The 24,560-nt window shown below is 44.2% G+C and overlaps 1 protein-coding gene across 1 annotated transcript in view; it reads right to left on the minus strand.

The window, feature by feature from the left end:
• The window catches only part of LOC142774762 (protein O-mannosyl-transferase TMTC1-like), a 40,021-nt gene extending 23,828 nt beyond the window's left edge, over positions 1-16,193 (minus strand). Inside the window, exons 1-3 of the mRNA XM_075875797.1 lie at positions 16,035-16,193; positions 14,724-14,797; positions 505-714 (exon numbers count right to left, since the gene is read on the minus strand). Of these exons, the coding sequence (XP_075731912.1) occupies positions 505-714; positions 14,724-14,797; positions 16,035-16,184 (434 nt within the window). The 5' untranslated portion in view covers positions 16,185-16,193. The remainder of the gene's footprint in view (positions 1-504; positions 715-14,723; positions 14,798-16,034) is intronic.
• Positions 16,194-24,560: the final 8,367 nt, after the last annotated feature.

Here is a 24,560-nt window from a genome sequence, read left to right on the forward strand (position 1 = left end):
CAACAACACGAGGGTTGTCTTCTGTTGCCCAAGAATATAGCTACCACAGTGCGAAAACGGCACTGAAAACATTATGCTAAGCTTTGTGATAAAGCTTAATGAAGCAGTGCATCAGATAGGACAAAAGAGAGAACGACCTCGTCAATTAGTCTCACCTTGCTGTCTTTTTCAAATGCTCTCTGATGCGCTGTTTGATTCAGTTCCAAATTGGAACCCCACTAACACTAATGCATTTTTTAGAAGGTTTTTTCTGTCATCTCTCATATGTAAACAATTTTTTCAGTCAATTCGAAGTGAACTCTGAACACTTGATTGAATGCACGAGTTAGTTAAAGAGCAGCGAATGATTTGTACAGACTTTCGTGAAGCTATAAATACCGTAATTAGGGTTGCATGCTTGAGCATAGGAAATGACGAACTAGTAATAACAGTGTGCTATATGCGGTAAAGAAAGCATCATGAAGTATTTTAGTACAAGAAACTGCAAATAGTAAAAGAACTTACCACGTCCAGCATCCAGCTTTGTGGCGTTGCATCTCTTTTCTGGGGTGCATAGATTCACGCACTAATGTGCTTATCCTGAGAGCCATGCACAGCGGCAGAACTGTGATGCCTTGCTCTTTGGAAAGCAGCGCACATAAGGATAGTAGACCACTAGCTGCGAGCCACTTTGACTGTCCATGACTCCCTTGGACATCTCGAGAAAGTTGGCAGCTGTTGTGGTGAAAAAATAAAATAGAGTGCACTTCTCTAAACTGCCTCATATTCTGCCTTATCATATCTGTTTGCGAGAACAACACAAGTATTTCAAAACATTTTGTTAACAGCACGCTGTCTACATGCAAATTGTGAGAAGTTTGTGGGACAGCTCAACCACCTAACCTATGAGATTTAAGATTTGGTTTATTTTCCCCACGTAGGTACATTTGTAGGAAAGCGAACATTTACTAAATGGGGGGGGGGGAGGATGACAGAATGAAAAATGCAATATATGTAGCTTCACTGGCTTCACTACCAACATGGCATAAAAAGAGCAACATGCCGTGCGGAGAGTGTTTTAGCAGTGCGAAATTGAGAATCGCGTAGCAAAGTTCAGAAAGACGATAAAACGCCGAAACTACCCTATTTTCACTAGAAAGGAAAACGTAAGCAGACACTATATCTGAAAACTATATCTGAGAACTTTCTGTTACATTCCACGATAACTTATCAATAATATATATATGTCTAATTTTCTACGTGTACCGCATATACAGTTTGTGCTACAGTTTAAAAATTCATAATTTAATGCGTATAGGTATATATTCTTGGAGTGTCTGTATGATATGTTTGTTTTCATGAAGAGTTTTCATGTATGATGTCTACCTGTAATGCTCGATTTGCAGTGACAATTATGTACATGCATGTTTTGATTTTTCTGGTTGCTCTATTGTTTGTATACTCGCATCGCATGCAAACGTGTACACGCATGCCGAATGCGCATGGGAGTAGGAGCCTCTCTCAGGCAATACGGCCTTTAGCTCTTACTTTTTTTTTTGTATCAGAGAGAAATAAAATGAACTTCAAACTTCAAACTTCAAACTTCAAACTTCGAACTTCAAAATGAATTTCTGAGAATCTCAGGTTAGCGTCGCCTGTTTCAAATTTCAGTAATTTAGAATTTTTGCGCGGTCATGCAGTCTGCCAGGGAAGAATCTCTTTTGTTGTAACTGTCGAGAATTGAGTCCTCTAACGATAGACTGTCATTAAAAATGTGAAAACAGCTAATGTCAATGTTGATTTTCACCAGCTACACTTATTACCACGAAGCATCACCATCCGTACCACTGTGCTAATCATGCTATAGGCTACTTATGAAAACACGTGACCCTTCACAGTATTTTGATGTTAGCTCATTCCGAGTGCTATGATATTTTTCGTGCAGAAGTATAAAACGAAGATATCTCAAGCATCACAGCAGACAAGGTTAATACTTATCCTACACATATCCGTCTCTGTATCACTATATCTTGACAAAAAAAAACAAATGAGTAAACGGCTAATTATTAATTTTTTGCAAAATACTCATAACATACTTTGAAGATTTGGCACTTTTCTTATTAGAAACCGAAAGTATCTTTTCTAAATAATGGCGGTGATTAGGTTTCGATACTCACGCAATATACAGTTGCTAACGAGCTCTGCACTGTACCCGCTGCGTATTCCCACAAATCAGTTGTAGTTAACGCAAAAAGTAAACGCTAATGCGTGAAATAGCGCGTCAGCCTCTACCGCCAACTCACAAGACTGCTGATAGAGCATGCGCCTAGGCAGCTCTCATTTAAGCCAGTAACCCTTTTTTTCCGAAACAAACGTACGCTCACGTCGGTGACATTGTAGCTTGGCAGCTGTCCTTCTAATGCTGAGTACGCCTTCAATACCACGCCTTGTGAGGACTACGCTGCGATCAAAAGCGCGTCAATGAGGCCGCAGGTGATGAAAATATTTGAAAGCATTTTCACGGAGGCATATATATGCGAACGCTATCACTTAATGTTTTCTTTCGTAGTTTCTTGTTGGCTGACAGCTGCAAAGCAACACTAATAAGGTTAGTGACGGTAAGTCACTCGATTACATTATGGCAGTTCGTACTTCCCGAGTTAAAGGGGGCACGACATCGCGCCAAGCATGCCAAGCTTACGATGGTTGCTCTTACAGGCTGCGATTTCGTGGATGGTGCCTTCCGTACATCTCCATCCGAATTGTGACTTGCCCGCTGCCCCTCTTCAGCTGCCGCCTGCTTCGGCAAACCGCACGCCAGTTTCGGTGGGAACAAACTTCCCCATCTGGCAACCTGGAATCGCGGCACCAGGTGGTGGCACAGACGGCGCGTGACTCATAAGCCAGCCAGGAGCCGTCCACTTCGGGCACGACATCGCGCCAAGCATGCCAAGCTTACGATGGTTGCTCTTACAGGTTAGTTACCTGAAAGGTGCCATTTGCTACAGAACTAGTAATTATGTCCTAGTTGCGGTGTCGTGCCCACCCGAATTCATAGATAAGATACAGCGTATGAAAGATGTTTCTTTTGTGAAGTGCCGCGCTTTCTGCTCTTTATTGTTACTTCTCGCCGGTGACGTGAAATCTAACCCGGGCCCTATGAGGAAAACTGAAGCCGACACATTTTCTCAAGCTCTAGACGCCATACGGAAGCTTGAAGAAAGCCAGGATAACTTACTAGCCGAATTGAAAGCTCTGAAAGAGAAGCACATTGAAGCCACCAAGGAAATTCAGTTGCTTATGGCTAGAGTCGCGGCCCTGGAAAGCACTACCACGTCACCACATAACACAGGTGTAACCGAGGCAAGTGCCAATGCACTGCGTACAGTATCAAGCCAAGTGACAGAAATTTCGTCGCGGTGTAACAACTTTGAAAATAGATTACGGCGCTCTAACCTTCTTTTCTTTGGACTGGACGATGAACCCAAGGAATACTGGGCAAAATCTGAGCAGAAAATAATCGACTTCCGTTCAGAGAAATTAGGCATCACTGTGACGGAACGGCAATTTGAACGTGTGCACCGAATAGGCAAATATACAGAAGACAAGCGGAGACCTATAATAGCGAAATTAGCCTTCCTTAAGGATAAAGAACAAATCCTGTCGTCTGCACACAAACTAAAAGGTTCCGCATTTTCCATACGAGAAGATTTTTCACTGGAAACTCGGCTGTCCCGAAATGAGCTGATTGAATTCGCGAAAACGCAGAAAAGTGCGTATAAGCTCTCTGTGGACAAGCTACGCATCGCTTCAAAGACATACATTTATGACTCTGCGACGAACACAGTTATCGAATCTGTCAGATAGCTACAGCGTCGCACGCGCGTGCAGAATCAGCGACCGAAACATGCTAATACCTCATTGTCGCTGTCAATCGCTAACACACGCAGCATTATGTCGAAGCAGGATTTGATATCTGCTTTTCTGGATGACAGTAATTCTGATATCATTGCATTCACGGAAACTTGGCTAAATCCTGCTATCAGTGACGACGAAATATTCACCTCAGCCAGCATTTATCAAATCTACAGGTGTGATCGGACTGGTAAAAGAGGAGGCGGTGTTCTGGTCGGCGTAAGGAAAACCATTACTTCATTTTTTATCAACACTAATTCTGACCTGGAAATAGTTTGGGTGGCTTGTACAGTCCCTTCCTCCAAAATCTTCGTAGGTTGCTGCTATCGTGCGCCGGACTCGGACTCTTCCTTCATTAATATGCTACGTGACAGTATAAACAACGCTTCTGAAATTTTCCAAGCCGATATCATTTACTTACTAGGCGACCTCAACTTTCCGCTCATTGATTGGGCCACACTGTCATCGCCCTGTCACATGTCAACTGAATTTCTTAACTTAACTCTAGATTTTAACCTCTTTCAAACTGTTCTGAAACCTACACGTGGTACGAACACCCTTCATCTTATCCTCACGACCGCTCCGGAAACAATACGTAATACAGATTACCTGGACGGATTCAGTGACCATAATTTACTCCAAGTAGATATAAACATACCCCTTCCCGTAGCCGGTGTACATACAAAACAAATTCGGGACTATAATAAAGGCGATTATCAGGCAATTAACACAAAGCTAAGGTTATTTTCCGAAAACACTCTCCTGCCGTGTTTCCACAATAGATCCGTAGAAGAGAACTGGCTACTTTTCAAGCAAGTTTTGTGTACGTTAGTTGACAAGCATGTTCCACTGGTTAAAATTAGCAATGGTAAATCAAATCCATGGTTCAATAAAAAGCTTCTGAGAATGCGGAATAAGAAAAAACGGCTTTACAATAATGCTAAGTGCTCGGGTAGTTCTTCTTCTTGGCTTAAATATAAAACCTGCATAAAAGCATATTGCACAGCTTTAAGTAAGGATAAGAAAAAGTATTATTCTAATGATCTACCCACACTACTGAAAAACAACCCAGCTAAATTTTGGAAAGTCATAAACCCCTCCAGCGAAAACCAACACATCTCATTGCATGACTGCAACAACGTCCCTCTCAGAGCTAGCCAGTGTCCAACAGCATTTAATTCCTTTTTCACTTCTGTCTTCACGAAAGAGAACAGTACCAACATACCCAACGTAGCTGAGTTCGATTACCAATTTATGGAACCAATAGATATTTGATTAGAAGGCATAATTACAGCCATAAATAATCTTAAGTTGTCGTCGTCATGCGGCGTGGATGGAATCAACTCAAAGGTGCTAAAGAATACGGTAACGGTCACAAGCAAAATACTACTTCATATATTCCGGCAGTCTCTCAAAACAGGCATGATACCGTCTGACTGGAAGCTGGCGAAAATAATACCAATATTCAAAAGTGGAAATAAAACCTCATGCGAAAATTACCGTCCTATTTCCCTTACGTGTATTTGTTGTAAAATTCTAGAACACATCATCGCTTCACATATTTACAGGCATCTGGAATCCAATCATTTCTTTTTCAAAAATCAGCATGGTTTCAGAAAGGGCTTTTCGTGTGAGACTCAGTTGTTTGAATTTACCACAGAGCTTCATGCAAATATGGACAATAATTATCAAACTGATTGCGTGTTCCTCGACTATTCGAAAGCGTTTGACAGGGTTGCACACTGTCGCCTGATATCGAAACTTTCCGCCCTGAAATTGGACTCCCGTACATTATCATGGCTTCGCAATTTTCTGTCGAATCGTCAGCAATACAGAACAGTTAACAATTTGTCTTCTTCCCTATCTGACGTTTCTTCAGGTGTACCACAGGGCAGTGTACTCGCGCCATTACTTTTCCTCATATTCATCAATGATCTTCCGCAACATGTCTCTTCTTGCATCAGGGTGTTCGCTGACGACTGCATTATTTACCATCCAATAAAGAACAGTGAAGATCACCTGTCACTCCAAAATGACCTCGACGTAATTAATGGTTGGTGTAGTGCATGGCTGATGACACTAAATGTCTCAAAATGCAAAGTAATGTCGTTCACACGTAAACCTAGCATATCCGAATTCTCTTACAGTAATTATCATTCCATTCTATCGACTGCAACACAATATCGGTACTTGGGCGTAATACTGACACCTAATCTATCCTGGTCCGACCACATTACGGCAATCTCTGCCAGCGCATCGAAATCACTAGGTTTCTTGAGACGTAACTTGAAAGCTGCACCATCAGGTATTCGCAAATTATCTTACTTGACACTGGTTCGCCCTCAACTAGAATATGCCTCTTCGAATTTGTGTCCCCATCAAAAATACTTAATTTACTCATTGGAAAGAATCCAGAATAGAGCAAGCCGTTTCATTGCCAATAACTACAGTCCGCATTCTAGTATATCACAAATCACACAGGAACTTTCACTCCCACTCTTGAACATTCGTCGCGACATTGCCCTGCTGTCATTCTTTCATAAAATTACCCATTCTTCCCGAATCACCGTTACTGCTCTGCAAAAACCATATCTCACTTCACGTAGACTACACAATCATCTTAGCTACTCCCGTGTATACGGCTCAACAAACGCGTTCAATCAGTCCGCACTTCCACGTGCTATCCGTCTGTGGAACAGTTTGCTTGACGACATTGCATCCCAGACAAACTTTGACACATTCCGTCATATCTTATCAAGCCACTTCACATGCCTCAGCAAGTAGATGCCGTATCATAATTCATTGGTCCGTATTGGTTCATTTTTGTGATTGTCACATTCATGTGCGCGAGGATTCTGCCTTGTGGCCGCTGCATGCGCAGGAAATACAGTGTTTCGCCCACGGTTACTATACGTGTATCTTTTGTACATGTTGAACTTTTGTACATGTTGGTGCTTTTTGTTTGACTTATTATTTTCCAATTGTTTCTTTTGTATTTGTTTTAGTTTGAGATGTATATAGTATTGCACACCTTACTCAATTGTTTCTTTTGTACTTTTTTTCATTTTGAGGTGTCTATATGTATTCCCCCCTTGCTCAATTGTCTGTCTTGTATATTTTTTTCCAGTTTATTTGTATATATGTATAGCCCCCCTTACTCAATGCCCCCCATGGGGCCTGTAAGGTACTTTGAAATAAATAAATAAATAAAATGCTATCAAACGAGTGTACACTCAACTCTCATTTAATTCGCAAATGCAATGGCTTGACTCACACTTAAGGCTTAAGGTGAAATCACCAGAATGCGTTTTGGTGCAAGGTTTGCGCTTGCTATTACATATTTTTAATCTGATATGGTCTATATACATCCCGTTACAGAAGCTAAGTCAGACATTATTATCAACATTTCGCGCGGAATTTGAATTTCAATTTCCGTTCGGTAGAATGAGTATATTGATGAAAAATTAAGCAGATATGAGAAGAAGAAAAAAAAAGATACACCAACGGAACCACCTGAATGAGGGTGACGTTGCACACATGCGCATGCCCAGTCAGTTGCACAAAAACATTAGTAGCAACTTCTAAGACACGCATCCCAACCCTCCTCGGAAGTCTGTCTATGGTGCTCGAATGCTGAACCGAAGGTTGCGGCCGCCTTATTTTCGTAGGAGGCGGAAAATGCTTGATGCCCATGAGCTGGAATTTAGGTGGTTGTTAAAAAACCCCGTGTAGTGGAAATATACGAAGCCCTCTATGGCACCCCTCGTAATCATACCGTAGTTTTCGAATGACAATTAGTAGTGGCGTGCACAATTGTTTCAGTGATAGCGTGTTGCCTCTCGCGCAAAAGGCCAAGCTACCACTGCAGTGATGTTGACAGTGACGCTGTCGGTGACGCAAGTTTTCTTTTAATTAAACCGCGCTGGGATTTGAATTCAATTTCCAGTGCGGAAATTGAATTCAATTGAATTCGGTTGAGTTCATTGTAATTTGAGAACTAACATTTATTCTTCCTAGTTACGTGCGAAATGACGCCATTTTGTTGCAGTAAAATTCTGCCTTCTCATCAGGCATCTTAGGCTGTCGCACTCTTATAAAAAATTGGACGTCTTAGGCGCACAACTTGATAACATCCATTGCCCTCTTTTTGTGTAGTAAGCCTGCCAAGCTGCAGCGCAATGGTACAACAACATCATTAAAACTGGTGAAGTTGAGTGACTATCAATTGAAAGGGTATAAACCAATAAACTAATTTTCATTTAGCGGGATATCAAAAAATACTTGGAAATATACGCGTGCTGATGTAGTCACCTCTTTTATAAAATAGGCATATTTCATGCATTTTTAAATTAGCATTCATATTGATGTATTATGGAAACATTTTGTCTGGTTATCCCACTAAAATCAAATCAAATCGGGAAATGTTTTATGCCTAAAAACTATCTATTGAGCAATAGGTTGTGAGAATCATTATTTTCCCTACATGTTTTGCTGTTGGCTTAAACGAGCCATTTTTCACTTGCTCATTTCTTCGCATAAACGAATACTTCAAGTCACAAAATGTTCCAAAGTTAGATGTAAAAATGTTTGGGTGAGACAAATGAGCAACTACACATTTTTTTACGTTGATCTAGCTCTTACTTCAGAAAACAGCTTTTAGAATGTTAACATAAGAAAAGGCTACGGCCTACACTGAAAAATTTTATCACGCAATGGGCTATCGGAAATTGATTATAGAGAATTCTCTTTTTGTCAAAATAATAAAAAAACGGTGAGGACTGCTTATTATAGTGATGTACGGCCAGATGGGTTACGTCTGTGCATTTTGACTTACAAAGAATTGCGAAAAAAATGGGCATTATCTTTTTACAGTTGCGTAGTATATAAATAGCGCTCGCATCAAAGACTGATCGTATTTTCTTTCTTTCTGCCATAACTGTGCAATTGAGACTCGGACAATTCGCCAAGAGTAAGCCCATAACTCTTCTTAAGTTTGTTTCATTTGAGTTTTATTCTTTCCGTAAGTAAATCTGACACTTAAACTGCACATCTATAGAAACGGCATTTTTATTTCGGCAACACACTGAAAAGCCTTTGAGCAACACTGTTTTGACCTAAAGCAATTGAAAGAGCAATTTAAAAGTGGTTTCGCAATTCTATTGTGAAGCGTTTTCAACCTGAAACGTTCAGGTTTCAGGTTGCAGTAAAAGCTTGGCTAAGAAGTTCATTTATAAAAGCTCAACCTGAAGGTTTCTACAGAAAGACGTCTCAAGCGCACGTTTTCTTTTTAGTCACTAGTACAAGGTAAGTCGGCTGCGTAACGACTGATTCTAGGAAATATGTACCAGATCTCTGCAACTTAGAATAGAAATAAAGAATAACGAATACCGTAAAACGCTCCGAAAAGTAGAAGATTGATGATTGATTGATATGGGGCATTTAACATCCCAAAACCGCCACATTGTTATGAGAGACGCCGTAGCGCAGGGCTCCAGAAATTTCGACCACCTGGGGTTCTTTAGCGTGCACCCAAATCTGAGCACACGGGCCTACAACAGTTCCGCCTCCATCGGGAATGCAGCCGTCACAGCCGGGATTCGATCCCGCGACCTGCGCGTCAGCAGCCGAGTACATTAGCCACTGGACCACCGCGGCGGGGCAAAAGTGCCAGATTGATTAGATTATTTTCTTTCAAGGAAATTTCCGTTGGTATTTATGCTGCGTAACATGGCAGAAAAATGATGTTTCCTAAGACACTTCACTGAACGTGCTTACTTAATCAGCTACAATTCGCCATCAGTGTTTTTTTTTTAATTTTTGCTGCAGTTCACTGTAGACTTTCAAAGTGTTTCTTATCAACAGGTTCACCACTGGAAGTTTTGAGTACAGGTTACGTCATGCGTCGACATACCGGTCTAGGAGCTTTTTTTGTGTGTGCAGCATCATCAGCTGACCTCACTCAAGTTTCCCGCGTGAGAAATTTAATCCTACGAACACCGGGAATTCTTATCTTGTGAAAAAGAAAAAGAGATTATTCTGTGTAACTGAGCACAAGCAAGTGTGTTGGGGCAAAGGCTTTGCAATATAGATAGAGCTCTTCCTTTTTCATATGCAACTCTTTTCGATATGAGGAAAACATACATGCTTTTAAAATGTATGTGTCTTTGATTGTAGCACAGATGATATCATGGCATTGCCTAACGTTACAGTGGCAGACCAACCATGCGCATTACTATCATTCATACAAATGCATGACCCCTCGGTCTTTGTACGTCGTCTTACCGGTGGTAGCAGAGTGTTGTGACGTCAGTCGCGGGGTTTGTATGCATGCTCTCAAGCTACTGCCAGTTGCGCATGCGCCAAGAGATAGCGTGTGTACATATACTGTCCACATTATCTGGAGGGTGTTATTCTGTTTTGTACTGCTTGTGTTCAGGCTGGCAGTGTGCGCCTCAGTAATAAAGATGTGATACCATGTGCCCGGTGTCGGGATATAACAACTGGCGACGAGGATGGGATCCGCCGCAGGCTTCTAGGAATCCCACTTTAACAAGCTTGAACTGAGTATGGCGACCACTGTCGGTAAGTTACCCGAGTTCTAACAAGAGGACGGTAACTTCGAGGTATACCTGGAGCGGTTCGAAGTATTTGCCGCGGCAAATGACATCGCGGAAGACAAGAAGCTTCCAATATTTCTCATGGCTATAGGTGAGAAGGCCTACGTCACGCTTCGAAGCTTGCTGCTGCCTAAAACACCAGCTAAGACGTCATTCACGGAAGTTGTTGACGTTCTGAAGAAGCATTACGCTCCCAAGCGTAATGCTTCTTCAGAACGTCAACACGCGAAAACGATACCTTTCGGTATCGTTTTAACCAGCGAAAGCAAGAGCCGCATGAGACTGTCGCAGACTTTATAGTCGAATTGAAGAAACTCGCGGCAACATGCGAATTCGGTGCCTTTTAGACCGAAGCATTGCGTGACCGGCTCGTCGCTGGAATACGTACCGAGGGAGTACGGTGCAGGCTATTGGCAATGCCAGACGAGAAAGTAACGTGGGAACGCGCATGCAGCGTAGCCATGGCCATGGAAGCGGCAACACAAGACACGAAAGAGATGCTGCAAACCAGTTCTAAAGGAGCAGCTGTAGAAACGGAGGACATCTACTGGCAACGGCAAATCTCGCAACCGAGTAAAGCACCTTCGAGGGAAGCGCCGACGCAGTCCAGCTGGGACAAGGAAAATGGGGCAGCGAAAGAACAAACGAAAAGAATGTGTCATGGTTGCGGAGGACAGCATTCACCCGTGAATTGCCGATTTCTGAACAGTACCTGTTATAGGTGTACAAAAAGGGGTCATGTTGCTAAAATGTGCAAATCTAAGCTTGTAAATAGAGTAGAGAGCGAAGAATGCGAGAAAAAAAATACTAACGAACTGCTATCTCTGTATAATACGAACCATAAAGAAGGTATGTCCGCCATTGTAATCAAGGTTTGCATAAATGATAAAGTGATACCCATGGAACTTGACACGGGCACAGCGGTGTCAATCATGTCAGAAGCAGAGTGTGCTAAACACTTCCCAAACGCCTCTTGCAGGCAAGCAAATGTCAAACTAGCCACGTACAATGGCACGACGGTCCCTACTGTTGGTATTATGGATGTAAAGGTGCAATACCAAGACCAGTGTTTCGAACTGTTACTTGTCATAGCGAAAGAAACGCAGGGTGCTAGAATGCCCACGTTGTTTGGCCGAGATTGGCTTTCTAAAATCAAAATAAATTGGCAGGAAGTATTTTCAGTAAATGTGGTGGCTAAGGAGGCATTGCTTGCTGAGAAATTTCCCGAAGTGTTTGGTGCGGGTTTTGGTACAATTAAGGGATTCGAATGCAGCATTGAATTGAAGGATGACGCGCGCCCTGTCTTTATAAAAGCGCGACCAGTGCCATAGGCTTTGCGCGAGCGCGTTGAACAAGAATTGGTCAAGCTAGAAAAATCTGGAGTCATATATAAGGTCAGACATAGTTCATGGGCAACGCCTCTTGTGATTGTTCCAAAAAAGAACACGCAAGAACTGAGATTATGTGGCGACTATCGCGTCACAGTAAACCCAGCCATCAAGGTCGATCAGTATCCCTTGCCACTTCCTGAAGACGTATTCGCAAATCTTCAGGGTGGAACTGTGTTTTCTATCAAAGACCTCTCAAAAGCGTACTTGCAACTCGAACTAAACAAACAAGCGCAGGAACTGCTCACTATTAACACCCACCTAGGTCTGTTTAGATTCCGCCGCTTGCCGTAGGGCGTAGCGTGCGCACCAGCTATTTTCCAGGCGGTCATGGACCAGATACTGCGTAATCTGCCTGGAACCGCGTGCTACATTGATGATGTAGTCATCGCTGGTGAGAACGACGGGCAGTGTTATGAAAGGGTGGAGCAAGTTCTTCAACGCCTAAGTAAACATGGCGTAAAAGTGAACGCAAGGAAATGCAGCTTCTTTCAGCAACGCGTCACATACTTGAGACGACAAGCACGGCTTACACCCAACAGCGGGAAAAGTTGAAGCTATCAGAAAAGCGCCAAGGCCCACTAACGTGAGTCAGTTGAAGGCCTTTTTAGGTTTGATTATTACTACGGAAAATTGTTGCCAAATTTAGCATCGATCTTGGAACCACTGCACAACTTGTTGCGAAAAGAAACTACATGGCACTGGTCACGTGAATGTAATGAAGCATTCGAAAGATGCAAAGAACTGTTGCCTGATAAGACTGTGTTGCAGTTGTATGACGTAAAAAAAGAAATCTGGATCACATGTGATGCTTCTGATTACGGGTTAGGGGCTATGCTATCGCACTTGGTGAACGGTGAGGAAAAGCCGTTTTTTTTGCTTCGCGGTCATTAACAGCGGCTGAACGTAACTATGGGCAGATACAGAAAGAAGCACTTAGTATTGTGTTTGCTGTAAAAAAAATTTCGTAAGTACCTTTACGGACGGCCCTTTAACATAATAACAGGTCACCAACCTTTGACAATTTTGTTTGACCCTAAACGGCAGGGCAGTGCAGTAGCCACGGCACGAGTGCATCGTTGGCTTACATTTTTGGCCGACTACACCTATAGAATCAAACACAAACCAGGATCAGCTATCCAGCATGCAGACGCATTGTCCCGTTTACCGTTACCTGACACAGGTAGCAAGTGCGAAGAAATCTTCTACTTTTCAGCCCTAAACGACTTGCCTTTAACGTCAAATGATGTCAGTCGAGAAGCAGGATGCGATAAAGTGCTGAGAGCTGTACGCGACATGATCTGGCATGGATGGCCCAAGACCGTGTCGGAGCAGCTAAAGCCGTTCTGGGTACGCCGGCTCGAGCTCAGTGTAGACAACGGGTGCGTTATATGGACAAACAGAGTGGTAGTACCGGAATCGTTGCACAAGAATGTTTTGCAGTTGCTGCACGAGCAGCACTTCGGTATAACCCGAATGAAAGCATTAGCGAGGTCAGTAGTATGGTGGCCGGGAATGGACAAAGCCCTCGAAAACACAGTGCGCAAATGTGCAATATGCGAAACGGTTCTCCATGCAGCTCAACCCATACCCTTGTCCTCGTGGCAAATATGCCAGAATCCGTGGGAGCGTGTGCATTTAGACTTCGCTGAAGAAAAGGGAAGGATGTTTCTTCTCGCTATCGACACCTATTCCAAATGGCTTGAAATTAAGATAATGAGTGCAACCAACGCGGCGAAGACCGTTGAAGTAGTGCGTTCATGGTTCGCGGCGCATGGCCTTCCGCTGGAGGTAGTGACGGACAACGGGCCGCAGTTTCGGGCAACTGAGTTCAAAGAATTCCTTCAAGCTAATGGTGTGAGGCACACACTAACGCCGCCATACCATCCGCAGTCTAACGGTGCGGTGGAGCGCGCAGTTCAGACAACAAAAAAAGCACTGCTCAAACAAGTACTACAAGACTCGGAAAAGGGCACAAACAGAACACTGCAACACAAGATAGATAACTTCGTGTTTTGTTATCGAACCACACCTTACAGTTTCACGGGAAGAACCCCTGCTGAATTATTTGTGAGAAGGAAGCTGCGGACCCGATTGTCGCTGCTGCGCCCGGACTTGACAAATCAGATGAGAGCTAAGACCGCAGAAATAAAAAGTCTGCTGACAGGCTCCGAGGTTCACCTAGAGTGTTTGCTGTTGGTGATCGTGTACTGGTGCGTTCTGTGCGTGGGCAACTTGTGAACTGGTGGCCGGGAGAAGTGACGTGTCTGAAATCTTCTTCGACGTATTTAGTGTATGTGCGAAACAAAGTGCGGTTTGTGCACGCGGACCACTTGCGACCATCGGACATCGAACCGACGGCACAACAGGACCCACCACCAGAAGTGGAACTACCACATGCATCGGACATCACAAATGCTACATCGACGACCAACCAAAGCTCAGATTCGTCGTCACCCACGAGACTCTCACTTCCCGAAAATCGTGAGCAGCCGGTTCCCTTACGACGTAGCACAAAGCAACGGCGCCCACCTGAGCGCCTGACTTATGATAGTTTCTAAAATTGTGCGTGAAGGAAGTGTTGTGACGTCAGTCGCGGGGTTTGTATGCATGCTCTCAAGCTACTGCCAGTTGCGCATGCGCCGAGAGATAGCGTGTGTACATATACTGTCCACAGTATCTGGAGGGTGTTATTCTGTTTTGTACTGCTTGTGTTGAGGCTGGCAGTGTGCGCCTCAGTAATAAAGATGTGATACCATGTGCCCGGTGTCGGGATATAACATGACCCCTCGCATGACCCCTCGGTCTTTGTACGTCGTCTTACCGGTGGTAGCAGAGGAACGACAGCAGAAAGAAGAGGCAGCAGAGCACTTCGGCACGGCCAACTATACTGGACACCTGCGACAGGGTGACAGATATAAACAGGCCGGTTGTACATAGCCCATCTGACTGCCCAAGAATCTCATTGTCATCATCGAACCCCACTAGTTTGCGTCATGTATTATCGTCATTGTGACACTTGCTCCAAAAATAAGTGTCAACCTTAAGTGTGGCTTAGCGTGAAATGTAAATATTTTGTGTATCTGGCGTACAAACTGTTTCCAGTGCATGACTTCGTAATACACTCAATGGGGCTGAAAGAGCGATGCGGGATAATAGGTTAACGTTGCTTTGCCACCTGCACACGCGCGATCGTAGATTTCATTGGTCCTGACTGATCTTTCACAACGCCACAGAGATGGACTATCAGTTATCGTATTAAAAAGTAAAATTTTTTGCATAGATTTACACGAGCCTTTGCTTACTCTCAAGACATCACTGTTCTATTCATTTATAATATTACTTTGCAGATCTGGCTTGCAATCTGATATTTTTATACTATAATGGAAATGCGATAGCAGTATATGTTGGAGAAGAACACATAAGTAATTGAGTTGATACTGAAGTGTTTTTCCAGGGACTGGACATGTCGGTTTAGGTGTGTAGTAGTAATATTGATGCTTTTAGAAAAATTATAAAACTACTCACTCTTTACGCGTGGCGCTGGCTAACTCTGTCATGTTTACACGCATATATATATATATATATATATATATATATATATATATATATATATATATATATATATATATATATACCTCTCGACGGCAGACTGACTGCCGCCATGGCTGAAGTGTTAATGCATATAGGGCGCATGTTACCTATCGGTTTCAACTTCGATTCGTATACCGACGGCAAATTGAGTCTTCATGCACGCCTATTTCTTTCCATCGTTTCTGCCATAATTGCCACACCGAAGATGAAGACTACAAGTAATGTACCTTATGCGTTCTTTCGCTTCATCGTCTGTTCGTATTGCTAGGTTTTGTCGCACAAAAAAGAAACAGACCCTTTTTATTCCCTTCATTATTTCGTGATTTACAATAATTCATTTATGAGTCATCTACGATACGGCCAATCTCATATTTATTTTCTTTAAATATGAACGTAACATGACAAACTGGTTGGCCGTTCTCGGACACAACTTTACTGGTGCAAGATTTGATTCAAGTACCTAGAGTGCATGCGATATTCGTAACACGAATCAGGGCGTGCTCAAACTTTCCGAGTCTTAAACGTCACAGCGAACACTCACTGCCTCGGTGTGCACTGGATGTGCAGCGAACAGCATCGAGGACAGGCACGCATGGAGCGCAGTTATCCTCATCACACGGCGTGCGACGACGGCCACCAAAACTGAGCATGCGCAGTGCAGGGCAACGTTGACCACGTGGTAGCCACGCATTTGTCGCCCATGGACGTAGTAGTTGGCCCTGCGAGAGAAGACATCAATATGCACATCAGGAGAAAAAAAGACCATTCCCAATAAAAGTAACCATGAGTAGTATGTGAAGCAACGCATAGGTAGACTTAATTGATTGATTGATATATGGGGTTTAACGTCCCAAAACCGCCATATCATTTTGAGAGACGCCGTAGAGGAGGGCTCCGTAAATTTTGACCACCTGGGGTTTTTAACGTGCCCCCAAATCTGAGCACAGGGGCCTACAACATTTCCGCCTCCATCGGAAATGCAGCCGCCGCAGCCGGGATTCGAACCCGCGCCCTGCGGGTCAGCAGCCGAGTACCTTAGCCACTAGACCACCGCGGCGGCGCTGTTACTCGTCCCGTACTCTTGTTGGAGCTCACTAGGAGGGTTCATCGCCACGCCACGCGGGAGAACTTGCGTTCAACGCGCGTCTGCAGAATCTCGCTCCCTGACGCCATCACATGATTGCTGAGAGATTGTGCGGGGGAGAGGCCACCGCGTCTTACCCAGCCCTTTACAAACGCCAGAACACGCTATCACGTTGGCGCGTTCTGGCAGTGCTTGGGACGCCGCACACTGGATTGAAGCCAGCCATAAGCTGCCTCACAGGTTATTGTTTCCGGTGTAACGCTTCACTGTACCAACTGTACGGCATAAGTCGAGACATTCAATTGGGCGATTCTGCAGATGGTTCTTCAATGAAGCGTTTGATTCCTTTATTGAGAAGTTGTTAAGAGGCGGGTCTGTGGCATTGATGAGAATAGATATTCAGAAAATAAATTCGGCAGATCCCTCATACCTTGGGAATCGGTGTTATACGCAGCATGTGAAGGGAAGGTGACCGTGTTTTAAATTTTATTTAGCGACACGACATTGAGTGTACAAATATCACACGCTCAGAAATCTCTTGAAGAGTTGCAGATGTTTACATAACGAGTCATTTGCACTTGCGCAACGATGCCAACAGGACCATAACTATCAGCAACACCGGAAGCGATAAGCTGATGTTAAGCGTTGGTGCTCGCGAGGATGGTAGACCTGGACGATGCTACACAAATAAACTTTAGAGCATAGTCCCCACTACAACTGATGTTAACTAAACGTCCGGGCTTTATCGTAGGTGTACTTATGTATTGCATCCAAAATTGAGTAGCCAGCACGGCAACAAACAGTTCACGTTCCACGAACTTCTGTTTGAAAAATGGTTCCGAGACCTCGCGTGGCTCTGTGGTGAAATGTTTGATTGCAGCGCGAAATGCGTGGGTTTCATTCCTTCTGGGGCCCTGACATTTATTCTTTTCAAGAATACACGAGGTTGCGTAATCGCCTGCGTGCGAGGGCTATTACGATACACCAACGTCAATAATTAGAGCCGCCACCCTTCTTTGTGAGCAAAAAATTAGCATTGTCCGTGACCAAAATCTCCATGTAGATCTATATAAAGAAGTAAAAAGAGATCTGTTCAAGTGCGACCAGGCTTTCGAACCTGCTATTCCTTTCCCCATGGCTCCATGCGTTCAGCTGTTTTAGCGTGGGCACCAACTTGCTAACGGCCCTAAATGTACACCTTTGAGTTTCGGTGATGCTCGATTTTAGCGGCTTTACACCACCCGCGAGATGGCGCAAAGAACTGGTTTCAGCAATTGTGGTTTCATATAAGCCCAGCTAATATTATTAAGGGACAGGCGCAACCTCCTGCAAACTGAAACGAATGCTCAGTGAGCAGGGAATGAATAGTGTCCGCTACAAAAAAAGACCCTATCACTCTTACGTTACAGTTCACCGTCGCTCATTTTTGATACGTACGCGAGTTGTTTTTTTTTTGGTAACATTTCACGTCGCGTAACGCAAGTGATTAGGCTATCTTTCTCCCTTTGAGGATTATTATGAATTCAAATAAAGTCTGCCGTATTTATTGAGCGCCGTTCTTTCTATTTGAATCGTGTCATTCGATCATGCGTTATCGGCAGAGGCCAAATTCCACAAAATGCAACAGTATTAACGCGATAGCGTTAGAGAGCTCGTGTTGCAGAAATTCCGCTCTCGGCGTCGGCTCCGTTGGTTGTGAACGAAAAATCGTCCGTGAGCGCGAAATCGAGAAAGAAGTGAATATATTAGAAATTTCAGTCCCATCGAGGATCGAACCCGCGCTGTTCGCGTGGCAATCAGACCCAAAACAACGATGCTCTTTGCAGCTTCTTTAACGCACTTTGTTCGACAGGTGTCACGACGAAAACGAGCCCTTTCGGCGATTCGTAGGTGCATTTGGAAGGCCATCAAACTACGCCGAAAAAGGTCGGTATAGTGCAGACATCGCCGCTAGAAACACACAGGAACTTTTAAACATCTCTAAAAATGCACAACTATGTCCATCTAGCGGAAAACATATCATGCCTTTCCAAAGACGTTGATCAAGCAAACAGTGAACGATAGATAATGATCTGCCGCCATCTGTGAGGCATTGTGAGACTCTCTATGGCAAGCGCGCGGCGTTTATCTTGGAAGACATGCAACTCTTGCTTTAGATAAAAAAACTGTATGTACCATTCGCACGCACGTGTGGTACAGTTTACTGTGTGTGTGTGTGTGTGTGTGTGTGTGTGTGTGTGTGTGTGTGTGTGTGTGCGTGTATGTGTGTGTGTGTATGTGTGTGTGTGTGCGTGTATGTGTGTGTGCGTGTGTGTGTAATGTGTGCACGTGGTGTGTGTGTGTGCACGTGGTGTGTGTGTGTGTGTGCGCGCGTGCGTGTGTGCGTGTGCATGTGCGTATGTGCACGTGTGTGTGTGCACGCGTGCAACAATACATATTAATAAATATGCACGTAGCGGTTGAAGGGTGCACTAGGCGCCGGAGTTGGCTATCACGTTCTACTCATAAAGGCGAAGCTTCAAAGTCCCCCAATGTTTTTTTTTTTGCTGTTCTCTCTACGGAGTACCAGTTCACCCTCGAAAAGACTGCAGCAGCAGGGAATCGGCATGTTTGGATGCTTCTCTGTTCAAAAGGAAGCACGTAGAAACTGCAAGCCGTGACTCACCAAGGGCGTCACTAAAAAAAAAAAAAACACCACGGTTCTCGTGGATCATGCGGGTCGGTAACGCTTTTCCATTATTGTTTTTCTTTTCGTGTGTGTCAGCTTCTGCAGCACAAACTGTTACAGGGTACATGCATATATAAGTATATAGATGCATAATCTACTAGCCCCGCCGCAGTGGTCTAGTGGCTAAGGTACTCGGCTGCTGGCCCGCACGTCGCGGGTTCAAATCCCGGCTGCGGCAGCTGCATTTCCGATGGAGGCGGAAATGTCGTAGACCCGTGTGCTCAGATTTGGGTGCACGTTAAAGAACGGCAGGTGGTCGAAATTTCCGGAGCCCTCCACTATGGCGTCTCTCATAATCATATGGTGGTTTTGGGACGTTAAACCCCACAAATTAATCATTCATGCATAATCTACTATTCCAAGCAACAAGAAGGAACGTGCAACTCTTTTGTAGAGGAAGAAGCTATTTGTGTCTTATGGCACCTATTTCAGGGCTTCCTTCTGGGTGGTTACTGAACAATCAAGCGTGCACTTTAGCTCCTTGGGCTAAACCAAGTGGCCATACTCGAATTCAAATCCGTTATGTACACGAAGTACAAATATAGCTTTCTGTGCTCGGAGAAGTGCTGAAAATCGGGCGGAGCTGCAGGAACACATGTAATTGAGTCGTTCCTAAACACTAGCTCACGCACTAATTTAGTTCTTTTTTTTTCTTTCTCAACAACCTCTGAAAATCCCAGCAGAACTGGCTGCGAAATTGCAGTGTGGACGCATATGCAGTTGCCGTTGGTTTTTAATACATTTGTATTAGGTCGAATTCTTTCTCCGTGGCTTGGCCACATTACCTATAAGTCTGTTATAACAATGCGCAAATATTCTCTGTCATACGCACCCGAATTATTTTCCGCCACACGTCTCGGACAGTTCACATCGCGGGACACTACTACAGACTACAGTAAGAGAAGAAGAAGAAGTGGATCTGTTCGGTCGCTGTTTTTGTGCACTGTTCAATTTCTGCTCTTTTCTTGGATTATTACGCTGACATCCATTTCTTCGCGGTGTGCCAAAAAGACGTCGGGTGAAGACTTCGAGGGCTCGGCACCCTACAGGTACGAGGTTCCTTTATCAATGACTTGGCTAGTACGCGACCACTGCGGTGGTAGGTAGCCATCGCCACGAACCTTATGCTCGTCCAAGTGCGTTAAACCACGTGAGTGATACTGCAGGACACAATGAAAAGCCTGGGGGCTTAAAGGTGCGCCCAAGCATCATAAAGCCGGCCCGTTTGCTCATTCACAACCGCGAAATGGCTCCAGCGAGCACAGCAGCAATGGAAGACGATGAAGCTGAGAGCAAGAAGCTTCGCTTAGAAGAGAATCCTTTCGACGATACAACGTCAACCTAATACCTAAGTGATGAAGAAGACATGGGCGAAGATGAACCATTTACGTTCGTTACTTATAAAAAGAAACGAGCAGAGGGTATCCCAGTCGTCTTTTGTCCAACAGCTGAAGGTGCTAGCTTCTGGAAAGTGAACCCCAATCGAGTGTCAGCCGAAGTAGTTTCCGCTGCTAAAGAAAAAGTGCAGTCATTCAGATCGACCAGAGATGGAAGCTTCAGTGTCAGCGTTGCTTCCTTAGGTTCAGCCAAGCGTCTTCTGATGCTTTCGAATGTAGGAGGCCTGGAAGTTAAGCCTTTCATCCCAGAGTCATACACTCGAAACGTTGGAAAAGTAAAACACGTTCCTCTGCAGTATTCAGATGAACAACTCCTAGAGCACTTGAGAGATGCAGGGGTTATATCGGCGCGACGGTAAATAAAATACTACCGCCAGGAAGATGGAGGAGTAACGTCGCGTCCACTTCACTCAGTGATTCTGACTTTTCGAGATGACCACCCGATTACAGGAAGAATATACTTAGGATTCACCAGTCACCCAGTGGAAGAATATCTTGGTCCAGCACTTTGGTGTTATAACTGCCAGCAATTCGGACACATGGCGAAAAGTTGCCGTAGCACACGCCGGTGTAAGATCTGCTCAGAAGAACACCATCATAAGGAGTGCAAGTCAGTTCTTCAGCCTAAGTGTGCAAACTGTGCAGGTAATCACGCTGCCTAATATTCAGGCTGCCCGCAAAGTGAAGCTGCTGCAAAAATGCGTCGGCATGAGCTCATTCATGGAAGAAAACTGCGCCCCAATGAACCATGTCCAAACCTCGAGATTGTTCATCCTGTACGTGATCCACCTCAGTGGCCACCGCAACAACAGCCGACAAGCACGCCAAGAGAACCGCCAAGAGAACCGCCAAGAGCACAACCGAGAGACCACTCACGAGAAGTACCTTCAAGTAACCCAATCTATGCGTCAAAGCTGCGAACGCCCACGCGACCTCTGCCGGAAAGTAGCAAAACCGACAGTGCCAGTGTTCACCCCAACTACAACATCGAAACATCACGTCATTCTCAACAGGCCTCAGAAAATGAACCATTCAATGGAGACCGTGCCTCTGCATCAGTCATGCAATTGATTCTACCAATGCTTTTCGCAGCATATAAGGCAATCCTATCTGCTCTGCCAGAAGCAAACAACCTGCCAGAAGTGAAAGCCCTGCTGCCTCTGGAAGCACTAATGTGTCAACAATCCGGGTGAAACCTGCGACAAGTAACATATAAAAAAGCGTTACAAAGATGTCTCCATATACCAGTGGAATGCCAATGGTCTTCGAAGGAAGTGTGCTGACTTCCGTAAACTCCTTTTGAAGTTTAACTTTCCAATACTTTGCATCCAAGAGGCAGGAATGAATGATGATTTCCGCCTCTCCAACTACGTGATATATAAGTCATCTCGTCGAAGTGGTCCTAGCAGAGTGCATTTGTGCGTCAGAACGGACCTACCTTCTCACCAAGTTCACTCAAGTGATTCGGACTTCCCGGAATTCGTCGCTTGCAAAGTATCCTTTGGTGAGCAGTGCGTAACAGTGATCAATTTCTACCTACAATCTTCAAGCCGCATTTCGGTGGAAGAGCTAACAAATATCTTCAACATTTCTAATTGATATACGTTTATATGCGGAGATTTTAATGCGCGCAACGTAATCTGGGGTTGTGATCGATGTGATGCACGTGGGAACATTGTTGAGTGTGCCAAAGACAAATGCAATTTGACCATTTTAAATGATGGCTCCCCAACTTTTCTTCGAGGGCATAATTACTCGAGTTGCATCGATGCAACCATGTGTTCCCAAGATCTAGTGAATGGTGTGGTATGGACAACGGATGTAGAAACACGTGGGAGTGACCATTTTCGCATTCTAATAAATCACCTCTACTTGCGAAATGACGACATCAGACGCTACAGCAAACTGACGAACTGGAAAGCTTTTCGGTACCACCTAACAAACGAAAATAGTGAACTCACGACAGTTGAAAGCTTTACTGAATTTTCGCAAAATAATGCGAATAAGTGTACAAAGAAAGTCCTGATTCCAAAAGACTATGCTGCAGTCGATGGAGAGTATGAACATCTAAGAGCCATCAGACGACGTTCAGAAAAGGCATATCGACGCAGCGAAATTTTAGAAGCATACAAAAATGCACAGAAAATCCCCAGTGTAAAGCGCAGACGGCTAGAAAATTTAGGTAAACGGCGCTTGCGTGTTTTTGTGGCACGCTCTCACCCCACACACCAGATCAAAGAATTTGGCTTGTAATTCGAGCACTTAGTGGCCCTGTATCACAGAGCTTCCCATTTCGTGCTCTTGCTGTAGCCTTGGAAAAACCGGAAGCTGTGGTAGCAGATGAATTTTTTCAACTTATCAGTAGGCCCGCCGCATCACAATGTGCCTCATTTGATAATTCTGTCGCGTTAGCCAGCCATAAAATTAATGCTTGCTTTTGGGACCAGCATCCTCAACTAGACCCTGTATTTACGTTAAGGGAGCTGCATTGTGCTAAAGCATCATGTCGTCAAAAATCGGCCTCTGGACCAAACGGCATTACCTACAATATGCTAAAGAACCTTGGGCCCACAGGCACAACTATTCTCTTAGATATTTACAATAATCTATGGACGCAAGAAATTGTACCCGAGTCTTGGAAGTCTGCTCGCATCATTCCGATCTTATGACCGGCTTAGACGCCCATGAACCTTGAATCCTTCCGTCCAATCAGTCTGACAAGCTGTCTATATATGGTAATGGAAAAAATGATTGATGCGCGACTACAATGGTGGTGCAACAGAACTGGTGTATTCTCCAACTACTGAACAGGCTTTAGGAAACAGAGATGCACAATGGATGCTATACTGGACTTAGTAACGTATGTGGAGCATGAACGCACCTGTGGTAGTTCGACGGTCACAGTGTTCTTGGACATCAAAAGGGCATTTGACACAGTGAGTCACACTCATCTTTTGCTCAGTATGTTGGAACTCGGACTGTCCGGCAGGTCTTTGCGGTGGGTATCCAAATTTTTATCAGGTCGCAAAATATTTATTCAGACGAGCGAAGGAAAAAGTGAAGATCACGACGTCAGACAGGGAGTGCTACAAGGAAGTGTACTCAGCCCTTTTCTTTTCAACTGTGTTATGGCTGATTTAGCTAAAAGACTGCCTTCCAAATTGAAATACTTCTTATATGCAGATTATGTGTGCATTTGGGCATCTGGCACGGACATACGGTTAATTCAGATTGCATTGCAAGATGAAATAATTATTAAAAACAACTTTTTAAAAGAAAGAGGGATGATTCTATTGCACACAAAGACAGCTGTATTGCCCTTCATCCGTAAGAAGTTGAAGAACTTCAATCTCATTTTAGAAGGAGAACCACTAATGATTGTGAGACAGCATCGGTTTCTTGGAGTAATACTTGATAGGCAGCTATCATGGGCACCTCACATAAAGAAACTCGAAAACGAGGTGAATACGCTAGTGAATATACTCCGCAGAATTGCTGGGACATCATGGGGCGGATCTGTATCATCCATGCTCGCTGTTCACAATGCTTTAATACGACAAAAAGTTGCATATTCTGCAGCAGTGTTACACGGCCTTTCCCACACTTCAGAGGAGCGACTTCAAAGACTATTAGCTAGGGGACTGCGCGTCTGCATAGCTGTTCCACGAGCGACTTCCAGCAGCCTTGTCATAGCAGAGACTCGGCAACCACCCTTTCCAGTCATGAGAACAATTGAAACATGCCGCCATTTTTTTCGCCTACAGACGCAACACAAGGCCCACCCATTGGCACTGGAGATTTTACTAAGAGATAAAAGCAATGCTCATAACGTTGTACAGAGTAATGTACATATATTAC

Source organism: Rhipicephalus microplus, chromosome 10 (assembly GCF_043290135.1).
Source record: "Rhipicephalus microplus isolate Deutch F79 chromosome 10, USDA_Rmic, whole genome shotgun sequence".
Classification (NCBI taxonomy): domain Eukaryota; kingdom Metazoa; phylum Arthropoda; class Arachnida; order Ixodida; family Ixodidae; genus Rhipicephalus; species Rhipicephalus microplus.